At 38.5% G+C, this 19,352-nt stretch overlaps 1 protein-coding gene across 7 annotated transcripts in view; it reads left to right on the plus strand.

Moving 5' to 3' along the window:
- The window catches only part of CCDC138 (coiled-coil domain containing 138), a 128,250-nt gene that overhangs the window by 16,793 nt on the left and 92,105 nt on the right, over positions 1 to 19,352 (plus strand). For all 7 annotated transcript variants that reach the window (XM_015113095.3, XM_077958985.1, XM_028832285.2 and 4 more), the window contains 3 exons: positions 5,125 to 5,202; positions 5,311 to 5,418; positions 8,417 to 8,581. In XM_015113095.3, coding sequence (XP_014968581.3) covers positions 5,125 to 5,202; positions 5,311 to 5,418; positions 8,417 to 8,581 — 351 coding nt within the window. The remainder of the gene's footprint in view (positions 1 to 5,124; positions 5,203 to 5,310; positions 5,419 to 8,416; positions 8,582 to 19,352) is intronic.

Raw genomic sequence — 19,352 nt, forward strand, 5'->3', positions numbered from 1 at the left:
TTTGCCTATATAGTAAGTCTGTGGAAAGGAATTAAATTGAAATTTGAAAACTAAAAAACACATCAGTTGAATTTAAGAATTCCATCGAATGGGGTTTTAAAATTATTTTTAATTGACATAATTGTGCATAATTATGGGGTACAGTGATATTCAATACAGTAATGTGTAATGATCAATCAGAGTAATTAGCAAATCCGTCAACTCAACATTTATCATTTCTTTGTATTGGAAATATTCAAAATCCTCTCTTTTTCTATTAGAAAATATGCCATAAATTCTTGATTGTAGTTACCCTGTAGTGCTGTAAAGCTAGAACTTACTCCTCCTATCTAGTTCTTCTTTTTGTTTTGTTTTGTTTTGTTTGAGATGAGTCTCACTCTGTTGCCCAGGCAGGAGTGCAGTGACTTGATCTCGGCTCACTGCAACCTCTACCTCCTGGACTCAAGCGATTCTCCTGCCTCAGCCTCCCAAGTATCTGGGATTTCAGGCACCCACCACCACACCCGGCTAATTTTTGTATTTTTAGTAGAGATGGGGTTTCACCATGTTGGCCAGGGTGGTCTCAAATGCCTGGCTTCAAGTGATCCACCTGCTTCTCGGCTTCCCAAAGTGCTTGGATTACAGGCCTGAGCCACTGCACCCGGCTCCCCATCCAGTTCTAATTTTGTGTCTGTTAACCAACTTCTCTCCATTCCTTCCTTTCCACAGCCTTTGCAACCTCTAATAACCAATATTATGTTCTGTACTTCTGTGAGATCAACTTGTTTTTTAGCTTCCACATGAGTAAGAACATGTGGTATTTATCGTTCTGTGCTTGACTTATTTCACTTAACGTAAGGTCTTTCAGGCTCATCCATGTTGCAGCAAATAACAAGATTTTGTTCTTTTTCATAGCTGAATAGTATTTCATTGTTTATGTATACACTACATTTTCTTTATAAATTTATCTATTGATGGACACATGGGTTAGCAACTTTCCATACTTTGGCTATTGCACCTACTACTGCAGTAAACATGGGAGTGCAGATATCTCTTCAATATACTGATTTTCTTTCCTGTGAATATATACCCAGAAGTGGTATTGCAGGATCATATGGTAGTTGTGATTTTAGTTTTTTGGGGAACCTGAATACTGTTTTTCATAATGGCTGTGCTAATTTATATCCCCACCAACAATGTAAAAGAGTTTTCCTTCTCCACATCATCACCAACGTTTATTACTTTTTGTCTTCTTCATAACCATTCTAACTGGGATGAGATTGATACTTGATCATGGTTTCGATTTGCATTAACCTGATGATTAGTGATACTGAGCATTTTTTCATATACCTGTTGACTGTTTGTATGCCTTTGTTTGAGAAATGTCTCTTCAGATTATTTACCCATTTTTTTATTTGGATTTTTTTTTTTTTTGCTATTGAGTTCGTTGTATTGTCTGGATTTTCATCCTTGTTGGATGAATAGTTTGCATATATTTTCTCCTATTCTGCAGGTTGTATCATTTTTCTTTTTATTGTTTCCAATCTCAATTGTCGGTTTTTGCTTTTGTTGCTTGTGCTTTTGAGGTCTTATCCATAATATCTTTGCCCAGGCGAGTGTCCTGAACTATTTCCCACTTTTTCCTCTAGTAGTTTCATAGTTTTGGGTCTTATATTTCAGGTTGATTTTTGTCTGTGATGAGAGATGGGGTCTAGTTTTATTCTTAGGCATATGGATATCCATTTCCCAGCACCATTTGTTGAGGAGACTGTCATCTCCCTTATTAATGCTCATGGCACCTTTGTAGAAAATCAGTTGGCCATAAATGTGTGGATTTATTTCTGAGTTCTCTATGCTGTTCCATTAGTCTATGTGTCTATTTTTATGCCAGTACTATGCTGTTCTGGTTACTACAATTTTGTAGTATATTTTGAGTTTAGTGTGATGCCTCTGGGTTTGTTGTTTTCACACAGGATTGCTTTTGCTTATTTGGGTCTTTCATGATTTCATACACATTTTAGGATTTTTTTCTATTTCTGTGAAGCATGTTGTTGGTATTTTAATAGACATTATGTTGAATCTATAGATGACTTTGGTTATTTTGACAGTATTAATTGTTCCAGTCCATGAATATGAAATATCTTTTCTTTTTGTGTGTGTGATCTTCAATTTCATTCATCAGTGTTTTATAGTTTTCATTGTGGAAATCTTTCACTTCCTTGATTACATTTATTCCCAGGTATTTTATTTTATTTTTGTAGCCATTGTAAACAGGATAGATTTCTTTATTTCTTTTTCAGTTAGTTTGTTGTTAGTGTTTGGAAATGCTACTGATTTTTGTATGTTGATTTTGTGTCCTTCAACTTTACTGAATTTATCAGTTCTAAGAAATTTTTGGTGGAGCCTGTCAGTTTCTTTGCATTGAAGATCATGTCGTCTGCAAAGAAGGACAAGTTGACTTATTTCCAATTTGTTTTTTGTTTGTTTTTTTGAGATGGAGTCGCACTCTGTCGCCCAGGCTGGAGTACAGTGGCACGATATCTGCTCACTGCAACATCCGCCTCCTGAGTTCACACCATTCTCCTGCCTCAGCCTCTTGAGTAGCTGAGATTACAGGCATGCGCCACCACATCTGGCTAATTTTTGTATTTTTAGTAGAGACGGAGTTTTGCTGTGTTGGCCAGGCTGGTCTTGAACTCCTGGCCTCAGGTGATCTGCCTGCCTCAGCCTCCCATATTGCTGGGATTACAGGCATGAGTCACCACACCCAGCCTGTTATTTCCAATTTGGATGTCTTTTATTTCTTTTTCTTACTTAATTACTCTGGCTAGTACTTCTAGTACCACATTGAACAAGAGTGGTGAGAATGGGCATCCTTGTCTTGTTCTAGTTCTTAGGGGAAAAATTTTCAGCTTTTCCCTGTTCAGTAAGATGTTAATTGTGGGTTTGTTACACATAGCTTTTAGTGTGTTGAAGTACATTCCTTCTGTACCTAATTTGTTGAGAGTTTTTACTGTGAAGAGATGTTGAATTTTATCATACTTTTTCTGTGTCTGTTGAAGTGATCGTAAGGTTTTTATACTTCATTGTTATTCTGTTAAAACGTGATATATCACATTTTTTTTATTTGCATATTTGAGCCTTCCTTGTTTCCCTGGGATAAATCTCACTTGGTTATGGTATATTATCTTTTTGGTGTGTTGTTGAATTTGGTTTGCTAATATTTTGTTGAGGATTTTAGCATCTATGTTCATCAGGACTATTGGCCTGGAGTTTTCTTGTTGTGTCTTGGTTTGGTTTTGGTATCAGGGTAATGCTGGCTTTGTACAATGAGTTTGGAAGAATTCTCTACCCTTGAGGTTTTTGGGATAGTCTGAGAAGAATTGGTATTTGTACTTTAAAAGTTTGAATTCAGCAGTGAAACCATTTAGTGAATTTAAAAGTACAGTTCAGCAGTGAAGCCATTTAGTTTGGGCTTTACTTTGCTGGGAAACTTTTGACCACCATTCGGTCTTGTTACTTGTTATTGGTCTGTTCTAGTTTTCTATTTCTTCTTGATTCAGTCTTGGTAGGTTTTATGTGCCTAGGAATTTATCCATTTCCTCTGGGTTTTCCAGTTTGTTGGCCTATAGTTCTTTCATAATGATCTCTGTAGTCTCTAGTGATCCTTGTATTTCTGTGGTACCACTTGTAATGTCTCCTTTTTTGTTTCCGATTTTATCTATTTGGGTCTTTTCTCCTTTTTTCTTTTCTTTTTTCTTTCTTCTTCTTCCCTTCCTCCCCTCCCCTCCCCCTGCTTTCCTTTTCTCTTTTCTTCCCTTCCTTCTCTTGGTACTATTTCTTCTCTTCCTTTTCTTTCTTTCTCTATGTTTTTTTTGTTTTGACTGTCTCCATCTGTTTCCCAGGCTGAAGTGCAGTGGCATCACCACGGCTTGCTGTAACCTTAACCTCCAGGACTTAAACCACCCTTCTACCTCAGCCTGCTTAGTAGCTGGGACTGCAGGCATGCGCCACCACCTCTGGTTAATTTTTAAATTTTGTTATAGAGATGAGGTCTTACTGTGTTGCTGAGGCTGGTGTTGAACTGGGCTCAAGTGATCCTCCTGCCTCACCCTCCCAAAGTGCTGGGATTACAGGTGTGAGCTACTGCACTCAACCTCTTCTTTTTTTCTTAGTCTAGCTCATGGTTTGTTTGGTTTTTTATTTGTTCAAAAAGCTACTTTTCATTTTTTAAGAACATTATTTTCGATTCAGAGGGTACATGTGCAGCTTTGTTACGTGGATATATTGTCTAACAGTGAGGTCTGGGCTTCTAAAATGTACTCTTCACTCAAATAGTGAACATTGTACCCAATAGGTTAATTTTCCACACCTACCCTTCTCCCCCCTTCCCTTTTGGAGTCCCCAGTATCTGTTATTTCCATGTTTATGTCCGTATGTGTGTACCCATTGTTTATCTTTGACTTATAAGTGAGAGCATACAGTATTTAATTTTCTGTTTCTAAGTTATTTCACTTAGGATTAATGACCTCCAACTCCATCCATGTTGCTGCAAAAGACATGATTTCATTCTTTTCTATGGCCACATAGTATTCTATTCATGGTGTATATATATCATAAATTTTATTGTAAGATACCATAAGTAACATCATAAAAAAGTAATTGGATACCCAGGAATAAATCTAAAGGGAGATGTGCAAGACATCACTACTGAAAACTACAAAACATTATTAAAAGAAAATAAAACCTAAATAAATTGAAGATATGTTCATGTATAGGAAGACTCAATATGGTAAATATGTCAGTTCTTCCATACATATACATATCAGTATATGCACACACACACACACACATAATCCCAGTAATGCAATCCCAGTTATAGCTCATTGTACTGCATACTTAGGATTTTATACTTTTCTTTATATATGTTATAGTTCTAATAACAATTTACTTATTAATAAAAGCATTTTCCACTAAAATATATGTATATGCTTTTAAGACATCTGGTGTCTTGTACATTTTTCATAAGATAAAGTAAATTATCTTACGAATCATTAATATTTTAGGGAAAAGTAGATTGAGAACCCTTAGTATGAAACCAGTTGAAGGTTTAGATTGAAATATCTAACTTTTTCTACCCTTTAGTTGAATGAAGCAAGTGAGGAAAACAGGAAGATGGACATTCAGGCGAAAAGAGTTCAAGCTCGTTTAGATAATTTACAGGTAAGTTGCCTGTTCTTTACAGACATAAGTATATTTTTAGATGATTGCCTTTGAGTTTACTCATTTTGATACAATTGTCCTTTAATTCATGCATATGTACTGTTGCAGAGGAAGTACGAGTTTATGACAATACAGAGATTGAAAGGAAGTTCCCATGCTGTTCATGAAATGAAAAGTTTAAAACAAGAAAAAGCACCAGTTTCAAAAACTTACAAGGTATGATATGATTGAAAATTTCTCCAATGGAAAGCCAGGAAGATTTCTCTTGTGCTTTAATCTTTTCTCTTTGAAAAGAGAAAGGATTCACCATAATACTTTCTTAAAAGGGAAATATCTCAAGAATATTTAAAATATACTTTCATTTGCAAAAACAAAACTATTATATTTTGGCAGTGTTTCAGGTACAGTATCATTGACACTTCATTCGTGGCTTTATTGCTTAGTATGTTTTGACACTCCACAAGCATTTGCTATTTTTCAGTCAAGACTGCAACCCATCCCTGAATGGATTTCCATGTATCTTTTTTTCCCTAAAAATTTGTAAAATTTGGCCGGGCGCGGTGGCTCAAGCCTGTAATCCCAGCACTCTGGGAGGCCGAGGCGGGCGGATCATGAGGTCAGGAGATCGAGACCATCCTGGCTAACATGGTGAAACCCCGTCTCTACTAAAAAAAATACAAAAAACTAGCCGGGCGAGGTGGCGGGCGCCTGTAGTCCCAGCTATTCGGGAGGCTGAGGCAGGAGAATGGCGTAAACCCGGGAGGCGGAGCTTGCAGTGAGCTGAGATTCCGGCCACTGCACTCCAGCCCGGGCGACAGAGCGAGACTCCGTCTCAAAAAAAAAAAAAAAAAAAAAAAAAAAAAAATTTGTAAAATTTGAGATATAAATTACATGTGGTAACATAACGCACAAATCCTGTAGCGTAAAGTTTGATTAATTTTGATAAATATTTATGTTGCCTACAACCAAATGTAGAATATTTCCACTGTACTAGAATATAGAACTTTCAATTATCTTAGGAAGTTCTCTAATGTCCTTTCCTGGTCATTCTTTTCTGCCAGAAGTTTTGCAGAAATTAGTTTTGCCTGTGTGAGACATTTGGTCAGTGGAATTGTATTGTGTGTACTTGTTTGTGTAAGGCTTTTGTCAGCATAATTATGAGTGTATCAGTAGTTTGTTCCCTACTATTGCTCAGTAGTTTTTCATTGTATTAATGTATCAGAGTTTGTTCCTTCATTCTTCTGTTGATAGACACCTGGGCTTTTTCTAGTTTTTGTCTGCAATAAATAAAGCTGCTACAAATATTGATGTGCAGGGTTTTTATGGATATATGTTTTCATTTGTTTTGGGTATATACCAGGACTACAATCTCTGGGTCATAAAGTAGATAAAGGTAGATGTATGTTTTTAAGAAACTGACGGTTTTCCAAATTGGTTGTACTGTTTTATACTCCCATTAACAGTGTATCAAAGTTTTGGTTGCTCCACAACCTTGTCAACATTTGGTGTTTTCAGTTTTGTTCATTTTGACCCTTCCAGTGGGTGTGTAGTAGTATCTTATGGGCTTTGATCATTCAGATATTTTGATAAATTTTCTAGTTCTTTATAAATTGAGAAAATTGGAGTAAATTGAAAAGGTACAGATTTTATATTCAGGGACTGAAGATAATTGAAGTTTTCATCTAAAGGGAGTTAGTTTCTATTTGAAAAAAATTGAGAAAGTGAAAAATTGCTCTTCAGAATAATGCACTAATGCTACTATTTATCATTTTGTCTTTATTCATTCTGATTTTGTGGATTGCCATTGACTTAATGTTGCCTTTTTATTAATTTGCTTTTATATTTCTCTGTCTTTGAATTTTTTTGTTTTTTTATTTTTTAATTTATTAATATTTTTAATTTTATTTTTTTTTTGAGATGGGGGTCTCACTCTGTCACCCAGGCTGGAGTGCAGTGGCACAACCTTGGCTCACTGCAGCCTCTGCCTTCTGGGTTCAAGCCTCCTGAAGAAATGGGATTACAGGCACCCACCACCACACCTGGCTATTTTTTGTATTTTTAGTAGAGACAGGGTTTCACCATGTTGGCTAGGCTGGTCTCGATCTCCTGACCTCAGGTGATCCAGCTGCCTCTGCCTCCCAAAGTGCTGGGATTATAGGCGTGAGCCACCATGCCTGGCCTGCAGATTAAAAAAATAAATAAATTTAACATAGTTCCCTGCTTAAGGTGGATATGTGTAGTGGTATCTTATTTTAAAAAAATTGAATTAAATTAGAAATGTGTTTTGTAATAATACTTAAAATTAGTCTAATTAAATTTATAAATTACTTTGTTATTTTACTTTTCATTTTGGTAGACTCTCGGAGGACAAGATTTCTAGGGGAAAAAAGTTCATATGTGTATTCAATGATATACTGGAAAGACAAAGTAACAATTTTTGTGAGAAGAAAAAGATAGGAAGTTTCATAGTGGAAATTCTTTAGCTCTGGAAACCTTTAATTTTTTTTAGTCTTTTAATTGCGGGAGGTTCATGCTCTTGAGTTAAGGCTAATTTTACTTTTTTTCCATCTTATCAAACTTGGATAAAGAATTTTTATGAAAAGTTTTCTTTTAGTAATAAGGTACAAGTTATTTTAACTTCCTAATTATGATGACTTTTCTTGCCTTCTCTCAGTCATCATTTAACATGTTTTTAATATTAGATGGGGAGGTTTTTGTGTTTGTTTGGTTTTTTTGTTGTTGTTTTTTCTTTTTTGAGATGGAGTCTTGCTCTTTTTCCCAGACCGGTGTGCAGTGGTGCAATCTCGGCTCACTGCAGCCTCCACCTCCTGGATTCAAGTGATTCTCCTGCCCCAGCCTTCCAAGTAACTGGGATTACAGGCATGCGCCACCACGCCCAGCTAATTTTTGTATTTTTAGTAAAGACAGGTTTCACCATGTTGGCCAGGCTGGTCTCGAACTTCTAGGGAACTTCAGGTGATCCAACCACCTCAGCCTCCCAAAGTGCTGGGATTGCAGGCTTGAGCCACAGCACCAGGCAAGTTGGGAAACTTTGATTTTGAATTTCTTTTGTTTGGAGAAGCTCTGTCCTTAACACATTTTAGTGAATTACTTTAGTCAAATTATTCTTTAATTATTTACCAAATTTAAGACTTGTCTTTGAAGTTTTATGAAGTTGTGAACTGAAATGAATGATTTAATTTTTGACATATAGGTACCACTTAATGGACAAGTTTATGAACTTTTAACTGTCTTCATGGACTGGATTTCGGATCATCATCTTAGCAAAGTGAAACATGAAGAATCTGGAATGGATGGTAAAAAACCACAACTCAAATTCGCTTCCCAGAGAAATGATATTCAGGAGAAGTGTGTAAAGGTTTGTTTTTTAATTTGAAATATGTGACTCAGAATATATGAAGATTAAAAAAGGGAAAAGCCAGGGCCAGGCACGGTGGCTCATGCCTGTAATCCCAGCACTTTGGGAGTTCAAGGTGGGCCGTTCACCTGAGGTCGGGAGTTCGAGACCAGCCTGGGCAACATGGTGCAATGGGCAACCCTGTCTCTACTAAAAATACAAAAAATAGGTGGGCATCATGGCACATGCCTGTAATCTCAGCTACTTGGGAGGCTGAGGCAGGAGAAACGCTTGAATCTGGGAGGTGGAGGTTGCAGTGAGCTGATATTGCACCACTGCACTCCATCCTGGGCACCAGAGCAAGATTGTTTCAAAAGAAAAAAAAAACGAACAAATTTGAGGGGCTGCCTCTGATGAGGCCCTTCTTCCTGGTCTCCTGCAGAGTCCAGAGGTGATGCAGGGTATCACATGGCTGGGGGCTGAGTGTGCTAGCTAAGGTCTCTCTCCCTTTTATAAAGCCACCAGTCCAATTCCCATGATAATCCATTAATCCATTAACCCTTGGATGAATTAATCCTTTCCTGAGGGCATCCCTCATAACCCGGTCACCTTTTTTAAAAAAAGCTTTTGTTTTGGAGATGGGGTCTCCTCGTGTCACCTAGGCTGGAGTGCAGTGGCCCAGTCATTGCTTACTGCAGCCTCCAAACTCCTAGCCTCAAGCAGTCTTCCTGCCTCGTCCCTTTGAGTAGGGACTACAGGTATATACCACTTTGCCCAGCTAATTTTTTTCTTTTTTCTTTTGAGACAGAGTCTCGCTCTGTCGCCCAGGCTGGAGTGCAGTGGTAGGATCTCAGCTCACTGCAAGCTCCGCCTCCCGGGTTTGCGCCATTCTCCTGCCTCAGCCTCCCAAATAGCTGGGACTACAGACACCCGCCACATCGCCTGGCTAGTTTTTTTATATTTTTTAGTAGAGACAGGGTTTCACCGTGTTAGCCAGGATGGTCTCGATCTCCTGACCTCGTGATCCGCCCGTCTCGGCCTCCCAAAGTGCTGGGATTACAGGCTTGAGCCACCACGCCCGGCCTGCCCAGCTAATTTTTAAAAAATTTGTATAGAGATCAGACCTCGCTTCGTTGCACAGGATGATCTTGAACTCCTAGCTTCAAGCATTCCTCCTGCCTTGGCCTCCCAAAATGTTGTCATTACAGATGTGGGCCACTGTGCCCGGACCCAGTCACTTCTTAAAGGCCCCACTTATCAATACTGTCATATTGGGAATTAAGTTTCAACATGACTTTTGGAGGAAACAAACGTTCAAACCATAGCACATGGCAAAAGGGAATTAAAGTTGCTAATCAGCTGACCTTAAAATAGGGAGATTATCCAGGATTATGTGAGTGGTCTTAGTAATCACATAAACTCTTTAAACCAGGAGGATTCAGAAGAGTAGGCCAGAGACTCACCCCACTCTTGCTGGCTTTTGAAGATGGAGAAAGAGGGCCATAAGACATGGAATTCAGATAATCTTTATTTATTTATTTTTTTTGAGATGGAGTTTTACTCTGTCACCAGGCTGTAGTGCAGTGGTGCCATCTTGGCTCACTGCAACCTCTGCCTCCCGGGTTCAAGTGATTCTCCTGCCTCAGTCTCCCAAGTAGCTGGGACTACAGGTGTGCACCACCACACTCAGCTAATTTTTGTATTTTTAGTAGAGACGGGTTTTCACTGTGTCAGCCAGGATAGTCTCAAACTCTTGACCTTGTGATCTGCCCACCTTGGCCTCCCAAAGTCCTGGGATTACTGGTGTGAGCCACCGTGCCTGGCCATCAGATATCTTCTAGAAGCTGGGAATTGCCCTCTGCCGACAGTCACAAAGGACATACAAATCTCAGTGCTCTAACTGCAGCAAACTGGATTCTGCATGCAACTTGAATAAGCAAGGAAATGAATCCTCCCTTAGCCTCCGGAGAGGAACACAGCTCTGAATATACATTGATTTTGGCTGGCTGAGACCCGTATTAGACTTTTGAACCTACAAAAGTGTAAAATAATGAATTTGTGTTGTTTAAATGTTAAGTTTGTGGTATTTGTTATGGCAGCAATAGAACACAAATACACCTTTGTTTAGAATTCTGTCTCTTAGTACCTACATCAATTATTTCCCTAAATCTAGCCTTATTTTAGAAGTAACTGCTAATTAGGAAGGCCTGCAGTATTAAAGTTCTGCAGAGAAATTTTATTTGTTAGAACTAGATGAGGGCTGGGCACGGTGTCTCATACCTGTAATCCTTGCCCTTTGGGAGGTTGAAGTCGGAGGATAGCTTGAGCCTAGGAGTTTGAGATCAGCTTTGGCAACATGGCAGTACCCCATATCTACAAAAAATACAAAAATTAACCAGGCGTGGTGGCACGTGCCTGTAACCCCAGTTCCCTCGGAGGCTGAGGTGGGAGGATCACCTGAACCTGGGGAGGTCGAGGCTGCAGTGAGCTGTGATTGTACCACTGTACTCCAGCCTGGGCAACAGAGTGAGACCCTGTCTGAAGAAAAATAATGGAATCGGGATCATGTAATACTGTGTTTTTATATTAGTCTAATAACATAAGAGAATAATATTTAGCACACGTATTTCTCAGGATTCATTTTAACATCTCTAAATAAAAAGTTGTCTGTTGACATGTTCAGGATTTACAGTTTCTGTTGAACCTAGATCCTTTTAGTTAAAATATTGTTTTCAACTTAATTACTGTATATTCATAAAGGTAGAACAATTTTAAGGTGTATAAATAAACTTTTAAATATAATAATAGAAGAGTAAGTAGTACCAGATTAATTAAATACGTGTGGGCATCACAAGCAGGTATTCACATCTCTTTAGGAAGATGTAAAATTTGTGATTTTAAATAATGTAACCTTATCTTAAAATCTTTTTTTTTTTTGTTATAGGACTCTGTTAACCACTTGGGCAGGCATTATATTTATTCTAAGAATACTAGTATAACTCAAAATATTTTAGCAAAGTAATCTCTTCAGAAATTACCTTTGGAAACTTCTGACAGGGTTTTTTTGTATATTTGATCACAGTTATAACTTGTTTAAGGATGGATTTAATATTTAAAAACAACTAAAGCCATTGAGGAGTAAATCTGATATACTGGGTATACCTTATAAGACTGATTTTCTTGTGTGATTCAGTAACATAAGGGTGAGCTATTATCAAAGAAATTGAGATAGAAAAATTCAGTACAACCTGAGGTGGAAGGTAATATGTGTTATAACTAATGATAGTAAAATTTGGCTATAGGACTAACATCATCAATATGTTGGAGTAGGTAGTTTCAGGCCCTTATTCCTTCATGGAAACACCAGTTAATTTCAATATAGTGACAAGGACATGTTAGTGAGAATTGTAGAGACCAATTGAGAAGCTGCAGCACTCAGGCTAAAACGTTAAAAAGAAGGGACTCCTTCAGAAGGAGTGGGAAAGTTTGTGGCATTTTGCATGTGTGTTCCCCTCGCAGTATAGTGCAATGCAACCAGGAGGAAATTTCCTATCCCCTGCCTTCTCCCTTGGGACAAAAACGAAATAATGGACTGTGTGTTCAATATTTTGGCTTATCCAAAGTCTGCCCACAGGACTGGTTTGCATCTCATCTCACTCAGAGTGCTGAAGGGAATGGTAGCATATCGGGGAAACCCCCACCCTCGATATTCAACGTGGGTTCTTTTCTATTTCCCTAAGCGTCGGCTGCTCTGATGAAATAAAGGGAAAGAGTACAAAAGAGAAATTTTGAAGCTGGGTGTCCAGGGAAGATATCACATGTCGGCAGGTTCCGTGATGCTCCCTGAGCCATAAAACCAGCAAGTTTTTATCAGCGATTTTCAAAAGGGGAGGGAGTGCACGAATAAGGGTGTGGGTCACAGAGATCACATGCTTCACAAGGTAATAAAATATCACAAAGCAAATGGAGGCAAGGCTAGGTCACAGGACCACAGGACGGGGCGAAATTAAAATTGCTAATGAAGTTTCGGGCACGCATTTTCATTGATAACATCTTATCAGGAGACAGGGTTTGAGAGCAGACAACCGGTCTGAGCAAAATTTATTAGGCGGGAATTTCCTCATCCTAATAAGCCTGGGAACACTACAGGAGACCAGGGCTTATTTCATCCCTTCAGCTTCGACTGTAAAAGACAGCTGCCCCCAAAGCGGCCATTTCAGAGGCCTACCCTCAGGGGCGCATTCTCTTTCTCAGGGATGTTCCTGACTGAGAAAAAGACTTTAGCGATATTTCTCCTCTTTGCTTTTGAAAGAAGAGAAATATGGCTCTGTTCTGCCCAGCTCACTGGCAGTCAGAGTTGAAGGTTATCTCCCTTGTTCCCTGAACATTGCTGTTACCCTTTTCTTTTTTCAAGGTGCCCAGATTTCATATTGTTCAAACACACATGCTCTACAAACAATTTGTGCAGTTAACACAATCATCACAGGGTCCTGAGGCAACATACATCCTCCTCAGCTTACAAAAGAGATGATGGGATTGAGATTAAAGACAAGCATAGGAAAACACAAGGGTATTGACTGGGGAAGTGATAGGTGTCACTTCACAATTGTGAAATCGTCACAATTTATGTTCAGAGATTGCAGTAAAGACAGCCATAAGAAATTATAAAAGTATTAATTTGGGGAACTAATAAATATCTATGAAATCTTCACTATGGCTTTATGTTCTGCCATGGCTTCAGCCAGTCCCTCTGTTCAGGGTCCCTCCCTTCCCGCAACAGTAGCATAGTTTGGGAGCTGCAGGAAACAGAAGTGATTGCTGCAGCACGTAAGAGCTGCAGAGATCTGCACTTCTGCTGGGAGAGGTCTGAGGGACACAGAGATTAATGGGTTTCTGCGAGGGAATAGCAATAGGTTGCTAGGGAAATTAAGACTGTCAAAAACACACATAGAAGCCCAGAGAAGACAAATGTCTCAGAAAAATTTGAGTGGTCCTAAAACCTCTAACTGGGCTGATTCATGAAAGTGTTTCCCTGTATGAAGCCAGTTGTAAAGACTCAGAAAGGTATTTGTTTTCTGTTTTTTCAAATGCCCAAATACCCATTAAAAAAGGATCAGAAGGCATACAAAGGAGCAGGGACATTGATCAAGTCAAAGAAGAAAACAAAGCTTTAGAAACTCACCCTAAAGAAATGCAGATCTCTGAACTTTGTGACAGATGACTTAAAAACTGTGACAAATAATTTAAAAACTTAAGAGAACACAAAAAACTAAGCAAAGTCAGGAAAATGATGCAAGAACAAAGTGACAGTGTAAACTAGAAGATACAAATTATAAGAAGGAACCAAATAAATTCTGGAGCTGGAGAATACAATATCTGAACTATAAAAGTCAACAGCAGACTTGATTACGCAGAAGACATCAACACATTTGAAGACAGATCATCTAAAATTAAGTCAGAGGCTGGGCACAGTGGCTTACACCTGTAATTTCAGTGCTTTGGGAAGCCAAGGCAGGAGGGTCACTTGAAGCCAGGTGTTCAAGACCAGCCTGGTCAACATAATGAGACCCCGTGTCTACGAAAAGTTCTGACGTAATAAAATTATGTTAGAGGAGCAAAGAGAAAAAAATGAAGAAAAGTAACGACAGTCTAAGGGACTCATGGGAGATCATCAAGTGAACCAGTATATGCATAATGTAAGTCTTGGAATGAGAAGAGAGAAGAAGGGGGAGAGAGCTTATTTGTAGAAATAATGGCTGAAAATGTCCCAAACTTGCCCTTTTTTGAGGAAAGGATTGGGCATACAAATTCAGGAAGCTCAAGGAACTCCAGAGAGGACAATTCCAAAGACACCCAACTCTAAGATACATTATAATCAAATTGTCAAAAGTAAAATACAAAGAGAATCTTGAAATTGACAAGAGAAAAGCAGCTGGTCTCGTTCAAGGGAGTTCTATAAGAATTTCAGCAGATTTCTCAGCAGAAACCTTGCAGGCCAACAGGCAGTGGGGTGGTACATTCTAAGTGCAAAAAAAAAAAACCAAAACTGTTAACCAAGAGTAGTATATTCAGCTAAACTGTCCTTAAGACTTTCTCAGATAAACAATAGTTGAAGGAGTTCAGTAACTATTACACCTGCCCTATAAAAAATACTGAAGAGAGTCCTTCAGGTTGAAATGAAAGCACACTACACAGCAACATGAAGCCATATAAAAGTATAACATTCTGTGTTAAAGGCAAATAAATGGACGAATACAATAAGTAGCCTATATTATTGTAATCTTGACATATAAGTTGATTTTTAATTATTGCATAGAATGTAAAAGACAGAAGTATTTAAAAAAAAAAAAAAAACTGGCCGGGCGCGGTGGCTCACGCCTGTAATCCCAGCACTTTGGGAGGCTGAGGCGGGCGGATCACGAGGTCAGGAGATCGAGACCATCCTGGCTAACACGGTGAAACCCCGTCTCTACTAAAAATGCAAAAAATTAGCTGGGCGAGGCGGCGGGCGCCTGTAGTCCCAGCTACTTGGGAGGCTGAGGCAGGAGAATGGCGTGAACCCGGGAGGCGGAGCTTGCAGTGAGCCGAGATCGCGCCATTGCACTCCAGCCTGGGCGACTAAGCGAGACTCTGTCTCAAAAAAAAAAAAATAAAAACAAAAACAAAAAACAAAAAAAAAACTAAGTCTATGCTGGGGGTAATACAACATATAAAGATATAATTTGTGGCCTGGTGCGGTGGCTGACGCCTGTAATCCCAGCACTTTGGGAGGCTAAGGTAGGTGGATCACCCGAGGTCAGGAGTTTGAGACCAGCCTGGCCAACATGGTGAAACCCCATCTCCACTAAAAGTACAAAAATTAGCCAGGCATGGTCATACGTGCCTGTAATCCCAGCTACTTGGGAGGCTGAAGCAGGAAAATTGCTTGAACCTGGGAGGCGGAGGTTGCAGTGAGCTGATATCGTGCCATTGCACTCCAGCCTGGGCAACAGAGTGAGACTCCATCTCAAAAAAAAAGAATTGTGACATCAGTAACATGAAGTGGGAATGTGGAGCCATAATGGTGCAGTTAGTGTATTCAGTTGACATTATTGATGTAAAATAGTTATAACTTTAAGATGTTTTATATAACTGATTGCAAAGAAAATACTTATAGAATATACACAGAAGGAAATTAAAAGGGAATCTAAGCATGTAACACACACAAAAATCAGTGAAACCCAAAGACAGTAAGAGAGGAAAGGAGGGACAAAAAAGCTGCAAGACATGCAGAAAAAATTAACAAAATGGTAATAGTATGTCCTTCCTGGCCTGGTACGGTGCCTCATGCCTGTAATCCCAGCACTTTGGGAGGCTGAGGCGGGTGGATCACCTGAGGTCAGAAGTTCAAGACCAGCCTGGTCAACATGGTGAAACCCCATCTCTACTAAAAATACAAAAATTAGCCAGGTATGGTGGCAGGCACCTGTAATCCCAGCTACTCCGGAGGCTGAGGCAGGAGAATTGCTTGAACCCAGGAGGCAGAGGTTGCAGTGAGCTGAGATCACACCATTGTGCTCCAGCATGGGCAACAAGAGTGAAACTTTGTCTCAAAAAAAAAAAAAAAAAGTATGTCCTTCCTTTATCAGTAATTACTTTAAATGTAAATGGATGAAATCAAAGAACTAATTAGAGTGGCTGATTGGATTTAAACAGCCAGCACCCAACTGTATGCTGTCTACAAGGGACTCATTTTAGATCTAAAGACACATGTAGGCTGAAAATGAAAGGATGGAAAAAGACAATCCTTGTCAGCGGTCACCAGAAGAGAATAGTAGCGGTAATACTAATATAAGACAAAATGTACTTTATGTCAAAAACTGTTACAAGAGACAAGGACACTATATAAATGATAAAAAGGTAAATTCACCAAGAAGATACAAATGAGAAATATTTATGCCCCAAAACATCAGACTTCTAAAATAATGTGAAGCAAACATTGACAGAATTGAAGAAATAGTAACATAATAATACTAGGAAACTTCAATACCCTACTTTCAGAAATAGATAGAATAACCAGACAGCATATAAGTAAGGAAATGGAGGACTTGAGCAACATAATAAATTAACTCGATCTGTCAGACACATACAGAACACTCCACCCAACAACAGCAGATGACACATTCTTCTCAAGTGTACGTAGAACATCCTCCAGATAAACCACGTGTTTGGCCACAAAACAAGTCTTAATACATTTTCAAAGACTGACATTGTTACAAAATTTCTGATCACAATGAAGTGAAACCTCAAACCAAGGAAGGATAACTATAAAATCCACAAATATGTGAAAATTTAAAAACTCACTCTACAGCAACCATTGGGTCAAAGAGGAAATCCCAAGGAAAACTGGCAAATACCTTGAAACAAAAAAACACATCATAACAAAATTTATAGGATGCAGTGTTAACAGGGAAGTTTGTAGCTGTAGATGCTTACATTGAAAAGGAAGAGAGATCAAAATCAAAATCAACAGCCTGGCTGATTTGGTTCCTTGAAAGTATCAACAAAATTGACAAATCACTAGCTAGATGAAGGGAGAAAAAAGAGAAGACTGGAATAACTCAAATTAGAAAGGAAAGAAGGGATCTTGCAAGCAATACCACAGAAATAAAAAGGATTATAAGACAATATTATCAACAATTACATGCCAACAGATTGCATCACATAGAAGAAATGAGTAAGTTCCTATAAAAACACAGCTTTCCAAGACTGAATCCTGATGAGGTAGAAAATCTGAAAAGGCCAGATAAGTAAGGAGATTCAATCACTAAAAAAAAAAAAAAAAAAACAAACCCAACAATGAAAAGCCAGAGAGCTTCACTTTAGAATTCTATCAAACATTTGAAGAATTAACACCCATCCTCCTCATAGTCTTCGAAAAAATTACTGGAAGTAACACTTCCAGACTTACTCTTTGGGGCCTACATTACCCTGATACCAAAGCTAGACAAAGACACAGTGAAAAAACTACTGACTAATACCTTGATAAATATAGATGCAAAAATCTTCAACAAAATAGTAGCAAACTGAATTCAACAGTACAGTCATGCGTTGTTTAACAATGGGACCACATTCTGAGAAATGTATTGTTAGGTGACTTTTTGTGTAAACATTGTAGAGTATGTACATAACCGTAGGTAATATAGCCTACTACCAGCCTAGGCTATATTATGTAGCCTGTTGTTCCTAGGCTATGATCCTGTACAGCATCTACTATGCTGAATATCTTAGGCAGTTGTAACACAATGTGAAGTATTTGTGCATCTAAACATATAAAATGTGCAGTAAAGATACAATATAACAGATTAAAAAGGGTACACCTGGGCCAGGCTTGTGGCTCATGCCTGTAATCCCAGCACTTTGGGAGGCTGAGGCAGGTGATTACCTGAGGTCAGGAGTTCGAGACCACCTTGGCCAACATGGTGAAACCCCGTTTTTACTAAAAATACAAAAATTAGCTGGGCCTGGTGGTGGACGTCTGTAATCTCAGCTACTCGGGAGGCTGAGGCAAGAGAATTGCTTTAACCCGTGAGGCAGAGATTGCAGTGAGCCGAGATTGTGCCACTGCATTCCAGCCTAGGCCACAGAGTGAGACTGTCTCAAAAAAAAAAAAAGGGCAGGTACACCTGAATAGATCACTTACCATGAATGGAGCTTTCAGGACTGGAAGTTGCTCTGGGCGAGTCAGTGAGTGAGTAGTGAGTAAATGAAATCTAAGACGTGCACACTACAGTAAATTTTATAAACAGTATGCACTTAGACTACACTAAATTTAGAAAAAAAATTTTTTTCACTAACAAATTAAGCTTAGCTTACTGTAATCTTTTTACTTTATAAACTTTCTAGTTTTTTTTTTTTTTTAACTTTTTGACTTCGTAATATTAACACTTTGTTTAAAACACAAACACATTGTACAGGTGTACAAAAATTCTATCCTATATGGTTTTTTCTATTTAAAAAATTTTTATTTTATTTTTTACTTTCTCAACTATTTTGTTAAAAACTAAGACACAGACACACATGTTAGCTTAGGCTTACACAGGGTCAGGATAATCAATATCAGTGTCTTCCACCTCTGCAGTTGGTTCCACTGGAAGGTCTTCGGGGCAGTAACACACAAATGGCTATCACCTCCTATAATAACAATGCCTTTGCCTGGAATACCTGCTGAAGGACCTGCCTGAGGCTGTTTTACATTTAACTTTTTTTTTTTTAATAACTGGAAGAAGTACATCTAAAATAATGATAAAAAGTATAGTGTAGCTGATACGTAACCAGTAACATAGTTTGTTATCTTATCAAGTAGTATGTACTATACATAATTGTATGTGTTACACTTTTATACTACTGGCAACACAGTAGTTTTTTTTTACACCAGCATTGTCACAAACACATGAATAATTTACTGCCGTATGACATTGTAACAGCTACAACATCACTAAGACAATAGGAATTTTTAGCTCCCTTATAATCTCACGGGACCAGCATTGTTATATGCGGTCAATTGACCGAAATGTTATGCAGTGCATGACTGTGTAAGATTAAAAATTGGTAAAGAATGAACTTGAGTCGTTTCAGAGGGAACTCTTTCACATGGAACTAGACATATGTATGGAAGATACAGTACACAGATTTACCTATAAAGTATTCCTGCCAGAAAACAAGTTACGTAGCAACACAAGGAATCATGCAAAATAAATTAGGAACGTGAGATAATTAACTGACCTAGACTCTTCAACAAGTTAATCGTGTA

The sequence above is a fragment of the Macaca mulatta genome, chromosome 13 (genome assembly GCF_049350105.2).
Source record: "Macaca mulatta isolate MMU2019108-1 chromosome 13, T2T-MMU8v2.0, whole genome shotgun sequence".
Taxonomy (NCBI): Eukaryota; Metazoa; Chordata; class Mammalia; order Primates; family Cercopithecidae; genus Macaca; species Macaca mulatta.